This window comes from Megalops cyprinoides, chromosome 7, assembly GCF_013368585.1.
Source record: "Megalops cyprinoides isolate fMegCyp1 chromosome 7, fMegCyp1.pri, whole genome shotgun sequence".
Taxonomy (NCBI): domain Eukaryota; kingdom Metazoa; phylum Chordata; class Actinopteri; order Elopiformes; family Megalopidae; genus Megalops; species Megalops cyprinoides.
Window position 1 is genome coordinate 17336603 of NC_050589.1, and position 13510 is coordinate 17350112.

Here is a 13510-nt window from a genome sequence, read left to right on the forward strand (position 1 = left end):
AGCTGTGTCCTCTAGCAGAGAGACACTGTCCACTCTGAGCAAAAGCTAGGAGGCCCTGTGAGAAGCACAGAAGGCCAGAAGCAAATATCATTCAAGTCTGAGCGCAAGAGTTCAATCATAAGTGTGTCACAGTACGTGGAGTCACTGGCAGACACGCCAGATAGATCAAAAAGTTGCAGTGCTCCTCCTCTGCCACAGACCTGCTGCCTAGCAAAACCAGAACAGTCGGTGCGATTTCTCAGCCCGGCCTTGTGCGTAATCCACGGTGACCATTTCACCTGATTTGATCTGTCAGACAGAGCACCGACTTGTGTGTCTGAGTTCCAGCGAATGCAGTGTCATCAGAGATCATCTGCTGAGACTAGAATGCGTGAAACGAGAGCACCCAGTTTCTTTGTGACATCAAAGCATTCTGCTATCCTCTCTCACTTCCTCATGCAGGACTTTAAGTATCTTCTGTATTACCCTGATCTGTGCACACTGATCCCACTATCATTCTTAGTACGTGGCACCGTGAAATACATAAAACATGACCACCCTGGGAGAAAATGATACAATCAGAGATACACTGGCTGTGTTCAGATGACAGCCAACAGAGCAGATGACTCCCTTGTTCTTTATGAAGATAGAGTAAGCAAAACAGAATATAGATCTAATTGAAGCAAAACATATTTGAAAATTGAGGCAAGTATAATTGGACACTGCTGTGACTAAAAATAGTATGGCCGTATGTATGTTGTATGTGGCTGTGCGTTGTGTGAGATAAAAAAAAAAAAAAAAAACACAAACCGGAGACTGTGGTTGGAAAATAGGCCCAGTGTAACCAGCCCGACACTTACGTATGTTCAGAGAGGTCACAAAGAAGAGCCGCAACCTGACAGGTTTTCAAGTAATAAGATGCAATGACCTCAAAATGTTGTTCACTCATGACAAATTTAGCAAAAAGAGACAACTGTGTCTGTTTCTCAGGTACAGCGTATATGCTGACCTCACTGCCTCAAGTCTCTCCTTTAGAGAGGCTCAGAGGCAAGTTTGTAGATTATGAGTGGGAGAGTGTGACCTGCTTTTGATGATTCTCAATGAGTGTGCAAGACAGCGGCGTATGGAAAGCCAGTGTGTGCATCCTGAGCCACAAGAAATCAAAGAAAACTCTTCACATTTTTTCCAGAATTAGTATTGGATTATAACTTGAAAGAAGGAATCTATTTTAGTCATTAACTCAAGAGAACCATTGTGAGGAACACAATGCTGATTGTACATTTTTAAACTGTAACTTACACATCTCAAACACAATCCAAAAACAATCCACAATCATCCATCTATAAACCTTAACCGTGATCTTTTTCCACTACCTGTGCCCTTCCCAGACCCCCCTGACAGAATGCTTCCTCTACTGGTCTCCTTAGGGAAGCTTGAGTCATCAGCTGAGTTGAATGCACTGAAGATTCACCAGCTAGCAATAATCATCTATGTCCTACCTATATACCTCCAAAATCTATTTGCACCCATCACAGACTCACACCAAGACCCTGAGAATCCAACAAAACAGACCAGATCCAACAGTAATGTACAACTTCTAACTTTATTTAACAATCAGTACAAATTGATATAATCAGCAAACAGTGAGGACACACCCCCTTTAGGGAGAAAGAGCACATTTCAGCATTACCACAAGCTCACCCAAGGTTATCCAATCAGGAGCAGCAGAGAATACCCACCAATTAAGGAAAGAGCATAACGATAATAGTAATAATTATAGTAGTAATAATCAGAATAGTTAAAAAAGGAAAAAACAAACTATGATGACAAGTACCTCAAATAAATGAACAAACAAAAAGTATGCTGAAGGAAATAACCCCTAACTTTACACTGAGCAGTCAAACCAAGCCACCACTCTCAATGTTCCTGCTGTTGCTATATGTGTTGCTGTTCTTCTACCGACAAATTTAATACCGCAACAAAGGGGCCTGCGTTATATAGCACATCCTGGGTCATGCATACACAACTTCCTTTAAGAGCAGTGCTGATCAATCTGACAGCTGGCTGAAGGCTGGTCAGTTTCTCTGCACCATTCCTGTGCGCTCCTGTGAGGAACAGTGAGGTGTTGCGGGCTCCCATCTTCAGATCCTGAGCAGTGGTATGGATTTATCTGCTGGCCACTGGCACCTGCTGACTGCAGTTGAGACTTCTTCCATTAACATGAGCCTCCTTACTGTACATAAACCTGATCACCCTTTTTACACATACACTTGCCTCACATGGGTGGAAAAAATATTGTTGCTGGTTGAATGTTGTCTTTTGTGATTATGGTGAAGGGTAACAGATAGTAAGGCGAATGGATTTGAGGATATGAAAATATAGATTTTTTTTCCACTGTTTCTACAGGGAAGAGAGAAGGTAGTCATCCAGCACATGAACATGCATGTGCATGTGCACCACTGACACAGCTGAAGCTAATATTGGCTTCAATGCGCAGTCCTGGTAACTGCTACTCTACCACACCACTGTTCTCATCAACAAAAATCAGCAAAAAGCCAGGGCTTTCCATTACTGGCACCTTGCTCTTGGGAAAGGAAATAAAACACCAAAGTTGTGGTTCTAGCTCTAGATACATCTAGACAAAAGCAAACCTTTTCTCTTAAATACACTTCCATTAATTTCCATGTACAATAGGGTCATGCAGTGAATAGTTCTTGGTATAGGGTATAGAACTAGAACAAGTATGTTGCACTACTTTGCAATCAATGTAAGCAGAGTATGTTCACAAATCACAAAAACAATAATAATAATACAAAAGAAAATCAAAAAAGAACATCAGTGTATATTTGTGTGTAGTATGTGACAGCTTGTAGGTGTCTTCTCAAGGAATGGAAGATTGTGGGGGAGGGGACTGATAGTGAGGAAGGAGAGATGAGGGTCTGTGATTGGTCAGGTCTGTACACAGGTGAGGAAGACCTTGGAAGGAGAGGGGAATATTACTCATCTCCACACAGTGAGATGCTTTCAGCATTCCTCCCATAGCTCATCAACATCTTGCCTCTTCGTTAGGCGTAAGACCGAGAGGTCGAATTTTTGTACAAAAAAAAACAAAAAAAACATACATGACTGTGAGGCAGGTCCAAGAAAAAAAAAAAAGAAAATCAATGATAAAAAACCTCAATTTGTAACCAAATGTACCTTAACCGTAGTGCTAGCATAGGCATGCACATTGTTAAAAAAATGAGCAGAATGTAGATAAAACTGTAAGCTGTTAATTTTTAAACATACGCTTCATTTTTTTTTTGGTCCCCTCACAGGTCCTTCTAGGGCTCTCTGGCCTTGAACTCAAGACAGAAAGAGAGAGAAGGGAGTCAGGTATGCACAAAGAGGAAGGGTGGGGAAATCTCTGGCTGGCGCAAAGGAAGGACAGCCTGGGGGGGGGGGGGGGGGTGTTTAGCAGGAAACCTCCATGGTCTGAGGCCTGGCCTGGTTGTCGTGGGCCACGGTGGCAGCGGCGGCACCCTCCAGCTGGTTGTTGGTGTGCGTGCGGCTGCGGTTCCCGTCCGCCGAGCCCATGCTGGAGGAGGAGTGGGTGCGGGAGCGGGCCAACCGTGTCATACTCGCTGTTGGCACTGTGAGGGAGGACAGAGAGAAAGAGAGGAGAGGGAGAGAGAAAGAGAGGAGAGGGAGGGAGAAAGAGGGGGAGAGAGAAATGAAGACTTGCTCGGTGTGGTCACAGGCAAGGGAGAGGAGTGAGGTGTGGAGGCAGGGGTGGAAGCCGAAGTGAGAACATGACCGTTATTGCATTATCGACATTCCAACCGAAATGCGTTGCTTTGCAGCCCAGGGAGAATAATGATGTCTCTCACAGCCGTGTGCACCTCCTTTACACAACACTAACAAGGCAACTCTATAACTAGTACATTATTCTGCTGCAAAACTTCAGTCTTTCTTACATATTTTTTTAGGATACTTTGGTTTGCAGCTAACATGAAGAGAAAAAAAAAATAGAGTTCTTAACAGGACACTGAATGTACAGTTTTTTCTGCTGTCACTGTATCCCAAATTCAGCAGTGTAACTGATTAGGTCATTATTCTCCCAAAAGAAAACACCTGATCAAGTCGAGTTTCAATTCATTTTTGCTGTTCAAGGAAAAATGAATAGACAACGCTGATATGAAGGATGCGGCATGCATGACAGAGTCAGGGTACCTCTGTACAACAAGACAGACGTTGAACACAACGGCAGAGTCTGGAAATGAAAACCACACCCGGGGTCTGCAGAACGCGAGCACACGCTCCCGCTCTCTCATCACACACTTAGAAATGAACGAAAAAATAAAGCATAATTATGGCCACAAACCATGCTTCCAAATTCATGACACATATTGAAATCATAGGTAAATACAGGGCGGCAACCAGCAATGGGCATACAAGTGAGGAGGACGGAGAGCTTTGGGTAAAGATGGCAGGCTGGTACAGTTGTGTGGCTGCAGTGTGAGGTCCTGGTACCTGATTCGGTGTTCAGGTGGCTGAGCTGAACATAAGGGACTGTTAGCATTGACGATGGGGGCAGGAAACAGGGGAGGGAGGAAGAAAAATAAGGAGGGACATGGAGATATGTTCAGGTTATTGCTTTGTATTAAGAGAAAAAAGGTAAAGACTAGTCTGTTGATGAAAATCGGGAAAAAAAAATCTTCACAATGTCTTGCAAATTCTTTTTTAAACTGCTACTGATTCATATCCAACAGCCTTCTGATTTGAGGACACAGCAGACTTCCTGGTGTATGTTTTCTGTGTCCTTTTTGCTATTGGCCTTCCTTTTCCAGAGATATAGCCTAAAGGCATATGGTTCAGAAACGAACATAGATTTGGGTAGGTAGGTATGAAAGGTAGGTATGAAAAATATCACAGCATATTTACATGAGGGAGAGCCCACATAAATAAACTGGTTTGTTCCAGTCACTGATATGAGAGATCCAGCAGCAGAATTGAAAATCTCATCTTTTCTGTGGTGGGTGAGCTTCCTGCTGCGTCACTTGTTTGGTGAGAGAAGTAGAAAGTATGGTACTTTTGACCTCAACAGAGCCCAAATCCACTACACCCTCACCCCATGGAACAGAGGCAGAATGGTGCATTCAGAACAGCACAAGAGAAAAAGTGACATGTAACCAATAAAAATCTATTTGTACAATATTTACTTCACAAGCCAAAAAGCCACATCTAAACCATGAGCAAATATTGTGAGATATAAAACACAATAAGATAAGAAGATGATAAGAAGATAAAAACATAAAACGTCTGTTACAAGGGAGAAAATATAATGCGTAGGACCTCTTCTTTAGGCGAATGTACATATGAGGTCTCTGATATCTGACAGTGGAGGAAATGTACAAGGCATGAGACCTTAATAATAGAATAAAGCAAACAGGACATAATCCCCCTTTATAGAGAAGAGGCTTGAGTTGGAGTGGAATGAACCACAGGAGGAACCAAGAAGAAAGAGAGGTTTGCCAACCTGAAAGTGCCACCTAGAAGAGGCATTACTGGGCACCCAATACTGTACCTCAGCCCCACTCCCCTCCAATACTCAACAGCAACTCCTGTTATTGTGCTCTAGTTTCAGTCAGAGGCACATTCCTTTACATTATAAAGAGCTTTATCCCAACGCCCCGCTGTGGCCTTTCGCAAAGCTTCAGAGGAAAAAGCCTTTAATCAACGCTAATCGCGTGCTGGGATTAAAATACCTGCAGCACCACTGAGTTCATCTGAGAGACGCAGCAAGCGAGCTTGGTGGGAGAAAGCTTGTTTTTCAGCACGCCGACACCAGAGCTTTGAAGCACAGACATGGCCTGAGCCCTGTCATAGCATGCAGGGGTGGAAAGGTCAAAGGGAAGTAACTTGCTTCAGAAAATCAGGATGCTAGAGAAGACTCGCTTCAAGGAGCCCTCGAGAGCCACATTCATGTCTCGTTTCTTAAGGAGACATGCTGACATGCAGCTAAAGGCCCTGGTGATCCGGACCACTAACGCTGATAACCATTGGACTGACTGACCATGCTCCTTTGAACACGGTGCACTAGGGGATTCACAGGAGTCATTACAAATGCCATGGGATGTCAAAACATAAGCCACCCACCCTGTGCACCACTTAGCACATTTCACAAAAGTTTTATTAACAATCCAGTAAAATGAAAACAAAAAAATTACACATAAGTGTAATCTTCCATTCCACCTTTCATCCATGCTAACTTTGCTAAGTGCTCTTGGGGGCATTTGTAGGAAATATTTACTGTACAAACCTCTAACTTCAAACCATGATTCATTCTGCTTTGATAAAAGTTTTTAGGGGAGCACAGACAAGAGAGAGAACAAAGACAAGAAAAATACAGGTGCTTTTTTGCCTGGATTCAAATAAGCTTGAGTAAAACAATAACAGCAGCTTTCAGAGGACTGCTGTGCTTGTTCTCCTGATGCATAATCTTTGTGTATCTACCACACAAGCCTGAACAACGGGGCACAAGAGCTGTTAGCATGGAGCTGCTGAAATGCTTGCATTAGCATCCTCCTTTCTGGTTAAGATTTGATGTATTCACAAGGTAAAGTCTAGTCCAATGTAAAAGTGTGCCATTTCTGAGCCATTCTGTATTGTAACCGGTAAACCCATTTTGTTTGCCCCATGACTTTTTTCCCTTATATGTTTATATGTATAAATATAAACATCTAAGTTCTCACAAACAATCTCAGATTGGTCAAATAGTTTCTTGACATAGTTTAGGAATACAGTGCCCCGGTGCTGTATACTGCATATACACATATTCAATATTCATAAGCATCAGTGGCAGCGATTCTATTGAAGTCAAATGAGCCTGAAAGACTTTATATGCATGTGGCACCACTGCAAAAGAGGTGTAGAGAGTGTGCTTGAATGTGGCAAAAGCCATTGGGGCACTGCATTTTAAACTGAAAATCTGAGGGAAAAAACAAAACGTTTCCCACGTAGAAGCTTGGCGCAGGTCATGCTGTGTGTCATTCATCGAACGGCAAACGACTACTTACAATTGTGGTTATGCAACACTGCAAGCAAGACATAGTAAATAGAGTTAGTTTGGCCTGGTTAGTCCCCTCTTCCGTGACCAGCGAGACAAAGACATCCTCTTTTCACAGCACTGGCTGCACTCCCACAGTTTGAAGGCTGCTTAACACTGCTGGGGAGAACAGGTCTTTCAATACCTGCTCTACATTTATTATTCCACCACTCTCTGCAATCAGTCAGTCAAGCACACTGCTGAGATCCCATGCTGAACAAAACAGAGAGGCTGGTTAGTAGTTAATATCACAACCCATACAGCATTATCAATCTCCTCCTCTGATGTTATGACAGTAAGATGTCTGCTTGAAGTAATAATACATTATAAGTCCCTGGCCTGTAGCTTTTTGGATCTGGTCCAGCTTTTTGCGTAACAATCAAGAGTAGATCAGATGCCAAGAGGATATTTTCAAAAAAAGACACTCGATTTGAAAAAGCAAGCAACGTTCTGTGAGGGGAAGAAAACTACACAGGATCCAAGTAACGCTTTGCAGAAACACAAAGGCTTCAGAGAAGAAGAATGGATACTGAGAATTGCTCAAGGTTGGGGGGGGGGGGGTGGGGAATTGTGTGTGTGTGTGTGTGTGTGTGTGTGTGTGTGTGTGTGTGTGTGTGTGTGTGTGTGTGAGAGAGTGTGTGTGTGGGAGAGAGAGAGAGAGGATGGTGAAGGAAGAGTACAGCCTGATAAGTCTTTTTTTAACATCCGTGGGACAGGGAAGCTCAGACAAGAGACCTCTGAAGACGGGACACTTTGAGAAAGAAAAACAGTTGTACTTGTTACATATAGACACTGAGCGTAAAGTCAATCCAACCAAAACATGACAAAACTGATGCAACAGTGTGTCTGACATTACGGAAGACTTTGGAGAAAGAGACTGAAAAGAGACTGAGGAGAGACCAAGAAAGAAAAAGGTATAAAAGCTGTACTCACTGTAGCCCATTCCTTGGACAAAGTACTTGAAGGCCTCAGCGAGTTTGCCCGGCTGCAAGACAGACAATGGTTACTTACCAATATGACAATGCCACAGACTGACTGAGGTGGAAGTACTGTCCAAAACATGTTTTGCTGTGAATGTAACAAACATTGCTCTTCAGTCAAACACAGCCATGTCATTAATGCAGTGCTTGTGATCCATGCAAATCCATGCTCAGACCCTTTCAGCTGTTTCAAGTCTTCACATCCTCCATTCAATATTTCCGTACAATAACTACCGCCCCCACCTAAACTTCCCGCACAATAGGATGATTTGAAAGATTGGATTAGGAAGATTAACTTTTATAGTGTCACCATATGGGAGTGCCTGAGCCCCTGGTCTTAAATGCTCAGCACCATATTCAGAATAGACTAAACAGACTGCTCAGCAGTGTCCAGCCACTCATCTGTGTGGATCGGTGTCACTCACTTGGACAACCTGGGGCAGTCCGCCACAGTCAGCCATCTGCAGGGGGGAACACAGGGAGAAGAGTCAACACTGGGGAAAACTAACTCCCACTTGTCACTTAGGCCTGGCCCTGGGTCTGAACTCTTACTAAAATATTAACGAAGATAGCGCTCACAGTCACGTAGGCGGCCTTCAAAGCCATGTTGTTTTTTTTAGACAGAGGACGTTCTACTCTCACCACAGATAAGACTGCAGGTCATTCCAATGCATTGTTTTTCTCACTTCTGCAGATGTTTACTCAATTTAAAACGACAGCCCAGAAAACATCTCTGCCAAAGAGCATTTTAAAAATCTTTTTATTTACTCACCTTCAGCAAGGTGGTTTTCGTTGGGTTTAATCTGGAGTTGCATTCAACCTGTATGGAACATAAAACAAAAATGAATGGTTCTTTATGTTAATCCCATTACTTCTACTGCCAGCCTTTGGATACAATAGAGGATTAGGGTTCAGCTGGATTTCTTCATCCTGAAACAGGCCATGTAATCACAGAGTCCCTGGAGGAGGTACTGACTGTTCTGCTGCATTCACTTTGCACTGAGGTCAAGCCTGTGTTTTCTTTCTCCATCTTTTATGCTCAGATATCAGGATGAGCATGGTGCCTGTCCAGTCTGAGTTTCAGCAAAAACACATACAAGGGAAAGATGACACCCACCACGGCCTCCACCGCCGGGGACGTGTCTCCAACCACCAGCAGAGCAGGGCACCTAGAGGGGGAAGGAGGAGGATCAGAAAGCAATGAAGGCAAATATATCCTCACACACACACACACAGGCTAACAAATAAACTTGCACACTCACACGCAAACACACCCACGTACACACACAAACACAAAAACAAGCAAGCACACACAATAGCAGCGCACTTACTTTAGTGTATTCACTGTGTCCTCATTCAGACCCGGGATGGGCCTCTCAATCTCCAGGTCACGACGGCTGCAAAACAAACAGACGCAACAACAAATCAGTCAACCAACTGATCAAGCGACGGGTCAACTGACTCAGAGTCAGTTACTCGGTCAATGCCTAAAGGGATCTTCAATCGTATCAAGGGGATCAATCAATCACACTGATTCTTCTCCCCTCATCCACCATTAAACCCCACTGCCACCTTCACAAAGTGCTACCTGTTGTAGGAGGTGCAGAAGAGGGCAAGGTTGTCCTGGTTGATGTCCTGGGCGATGTGCAGACGGTAGGTCTGGATAATCTCCTGGTTTTCGGTCAGCTCGTCCTGAAGGAACGCAGTGGGAATACCTCAGTAAATCCATAACCAGAAGAGATTAGCAGCAGTGTGGTGAAGGCACCGTCTCCCACCAGGGTAATCCCCCCAACAAAGCACTCCCACTCACAGTGCTAAAGTGGTGACTCATCACTATATCCACAAGGTTGCTGGTCCATCCAGAGAGCTGAAAAAAAAACAGTTTCATTAGTAGTGCCATTATCAATCATCATCAATCATTACCAATCAATTATCAGTCTGATCATTTAATTGAGGAGTAAGTACCATCTGACACACAATGTAGCATCATCAAGCATTAAATGCAGGCAAAACACAAACATTTATGTACTACACAACTAACAGCTAGAATATTACCAATGGCAGTTAGATCAAACACCTTTAAATGGCAAAAATACACACTGATGCGTGGCTATACGCAGCACATCAAACATCAAAGGAACAGGTCAGGTTGAAATTATGTATTTGCAATTGACTGATATTGGTGTGCAGGTCAACTAGTGACATGCTTACCTGACAAATTACCCTGGAAAACCACCACCTGACTGTGGCTTCATAACAAAAACCAAAATATTTCCGCAAAGCAGGAAAACAGCCTCAGTCAGATGGCAGTTTTTTAGTGAAAGCAGGCAAGCCAATGCATAGCTGGGGCAAGGGCCCAAGCAGCATGGAAACAGTGCACAATCGGAATGGAAGTTCTGGGGGCCCTGGCTGAGATCTCACCTTTGAGGCGGCCCAGTCCATCCACCCCTTTGCACAGGGGTCCACATTAATGAGCACCAGCCCCTCCACAAGGGCAGGCTGGTTCAGCTGCAGACAGGGAACAACACTTGAACTTCAAAACAGAAAAAAAAGTGTTGAAACTCAGCCCCCACCCTTGGGGGCAGACGACAGGCTTTTAGAGCCATGTGTCCGCTCCAGTACTCTAATCTCGCTCCCATAGCCCCTCATCTTCATCAATCTTTCAGCAGCCAGGCCCTCCCTCTTTTCCACTCTTCCTCTGTCCTCCACGTCGTCAATGCAGCAGTGGGTAAAAATAGAATAAACTGAAATGAAAGCACTGCCAGGTGTTTTCATTCTGTTTCAAAGAAAGAAAGCGCGTGGCTCACTTCTTAGGGGCTGTGTAAGAGAGCGATCAAAAACCAGAGTAGCGCAAGGCAGTCGCCGCGGCTACCGCGTTCCCGAAGACGATCCATTACAAATCCTCTTCATCTTTATAGAGGCAGATTAAAAAGATGGAAATATGAAACGCACGGGGTGGCAATACCTGTCAGCAAACCTGCTCTAGGATTATTCAGTATAGCTGGAAGTGTGTGTGTGTGGTGGGGGATACTGAAGTTATTGAAGACTGAGGACAGAGTAAATAGCTGGAGTGGATTTCAATTAATGCACAAAAGAGCCACTGCTTTTAAACAAAACATCTCATATATCCTATTTTTGGAAAAATACAGTTATGTGATGCACTGATAATTAAAAAGGGCTTGGGAGGGTGGCTCGGTGGACTTACGGCAAGTTTGGACAGGATGTAGGCCCCAGCTCCCACTCCAATCCCAATGACACTATTCACTCTGTAGCAATGAGGAAATAAAGATAAATCACAGATTGTGCCAACCTTCATTTAGACTGGCCTGGAGTAAGCGACAAAACTCCTTGTGTAGTTCAGGGTGTGGTGCCATATGAACGTCTCACTATCTCTGTAAGAACAGAAAGCTAGGTCATGGTGAATGGGAGGTTGCAAGGGCCTGTGACTAAAGCAGAAGGGTTAGGAGCTAAAGTACCCTTTTCAATTACAGAGCTGGAACTAGCCTAACTCCCAACTTCTGGTTCTGAATATTTCCATTATATTTTTTCTTGAGCTGCACGTGAACTAACCATGCAATCTTGATGCAGTGCAGAAACAGTTGGGGAGGGGGAAATTAACCATTCATGTTCATATCTATATTTTGATTTATGCAATTGCCCAGCACAGTGGAAAAGTGGTAATAAGAGATAGTGGCAGGGCCAGAAATGAGTCTCAGCCTAAATTAACACGCTGCAGAGATGGCCAACTCCTTCAGACAGTATATATATATGTATCTATGACACAGTATATGGCGGGATATGATATGCACAACAGAGGGAAGTGTGCGCCGAGGCATCACTTACTTTAGGTGAGTCAGTACAGAGGGCAGCATCTCAGCCAGCTCGTCCATGGTGGGGTACTGGTACCTGGGAAGAGATGGGTGTGTGCCATTGTGTTCACCAGCTAGATTTATTTTTAACACCATGAATTCAAGAGGACAAAAACCCGGCTGAGCAAAAGGAGCTGCTGCATGGACGGCGCTTCCGAATGATTGACCGGGTCACCCAGGGATTTACTTCATTCTCAGGACCTGAGATGGTCGTAGTGTGTGCAATTGAGCTTCGCTGGGATTTATCGCAACAGACCACCAAATGACCAAAGACAGACAAGGCCATCGGCAGTGCATCATCTGCTGAATGAACAAAGAGCACAACCGAGCCTTTATACCAGGGTGCCTGACCTTGCCTGCTGCCATGAAAAGGCCTTTTCTCTTACTGAGATACTCATTTATATCTTGAGAGCATGAAGACAGGCCAGGGGCCAGTGTTTTATTCAACCGAAATGCAGGTGGTGGCTGTCTCCTTTCACACAAAACCTTTCTGTGAATAGTGGGTGAAAGTATTTAGGATTGTGTACCTACAAAGCTAATACTTAAATGTACCTCATAGGAGATGGGGAAATGTATGCATGACATGAGCTCTGTAAAAACCCCTGACAAATACAAAACATAAGATGCACCGCTTAACCCAATGACCCGTGAGCACAGCTGTCTGGTCACATTCCTAATGGCTGAATTTGGCCTGTAGGTTCAATTAGCCTGATGCTCCTGATTTTGATGAGGAGGAGAAAGTGAGAGCCATGGTGTCTTACCCAGCAGGGAATGGGGGTGCTCCCTCCTGTTGCCCGGGTGCGTCCACGTGGACCACGGCGAAATGCTGTGTGATCTCCTGCATGTCCTCGAAGTTAAAGAGGGTGTTGAAGCAGGATTTGTCTGCAGTACAAGAAAGGGACACAACCCAGGGTTAAAAGGAGAACCGTCACATACTCATCTCTGTTTTATGGTCAAATCTGCATGCAGAGTAAAGCCTTATAGTGTATCTATACATACAAATGTTGAAGATTACACCAGGGCCAAAATGATGGAAAGGTAATGGAATGGAATGGGAGGTATTGAGAGCAAATGAAGTGATGAATTCTAATGCTGTTTCTGGATGGATCATTTCTTTCCTCAGTTTCTAGGCATCAAAATAAATGTAATTAAGTCAGCTCTGTCACAGAAACTCTCAACTCACAGTCTGTACATACTTACTCATAGAAATTTTCATATTATGTTTTAATGCATTTGTGTCCATGGTCTTTTGACCTTATTCCTCTCTGAAAGCTTAGCCAACAGAACCTAATCAGAACAGTCTTGGCTCAATGACCTGCACCATGGCGTCAGTTGTGGAGAAGAGTTTAAGCCATCTTTGGTCAGGCTGGTCATTCAGACGTGCTCTCACAAGAGAAGTATGCAATTACTGACTGCAAGGGCCAAAACCACGACTGACCACCAGAGACAGGGTGCAGTGGCAGCAAAGGAAATACAGGAGTAAAGTAAAGGAGATTACAAAGGCATCTGTGGTGAAGGGGTTATAATGAAAGCCATTGCAAAGCCTCTGTTTCTCATTCTCTTCGTGAGTTCTTAAGTCAGAGTTCCCAGCCCAG

General features: G+C 44.0%; 1 protein-coding gene across 10 annotated transcripts in view; it reads right to left on the minus strand.

Moving 5' to 3' along the window:
- Window positions 1-1608: 1608 nt before the first annotated feature.
- Window positions 1609-13510, minus strand: part of ndrg3b (ndrg family member 3b) — a 60463-nt gene continuing 48561 nt past the window's right edge. For 5 of the 10 annotated variants that reach the window (XM_036532583.1, XM_036532590.1, XM_036532589.1 and 2 more), the window contains 14 exons: window positions 12677-12797; window positions 11890-11952; window positions 11252-11312; window positions 10468-10554; window positions 9857-9913; window positions 9635-9738; window positions 9378-9443; window positions 9164-9215; window positions 8819-8866; window positions 8472-8507; window positions 8000-8051; window positions 7038-7055; window positions 4492-4530; window positions 1609-3611 (listed from right to left, as the gene is read on the minus strand). In XM_036532583.1, the coding sequence (XP_036388476.1) occupies window positions 3433-3611; window positions 4492-4530; window positions 7038-7055; window positions 8000-8051; window positions 8472-8507; window positions 8819-8866; window positions 9164-9215; window positions 9378-9443; window positions 9635-9738; window positions 9857-9913; window positions 10468-10554; window positions 11252-11312; window positions 11890-11952; window positions 12677-12797 (983 nt within the window). In that variant the 3' untranslated portion in view covers window positions 1609-3432. The remainder of the gene's footprint in view (window positions 3612-4491; window positions 4531-7037; window positions 7056-7999; window positions 8052-8471; window positions 8508-8818; window positions 8867-9163; window positions 9216-9377; window positions 9444-9634; window positions 9739-9856; window positions 9914-10467; window positions 10555-11251; window positions 11313-11889; window positions 11953-12676; window positions 12798-13510) is intronic. The other 5 variants (XM_036532584.1, XM_036532593.1, XM_036532586.1 and 2 more) reach the window with 4 other exon arrangements.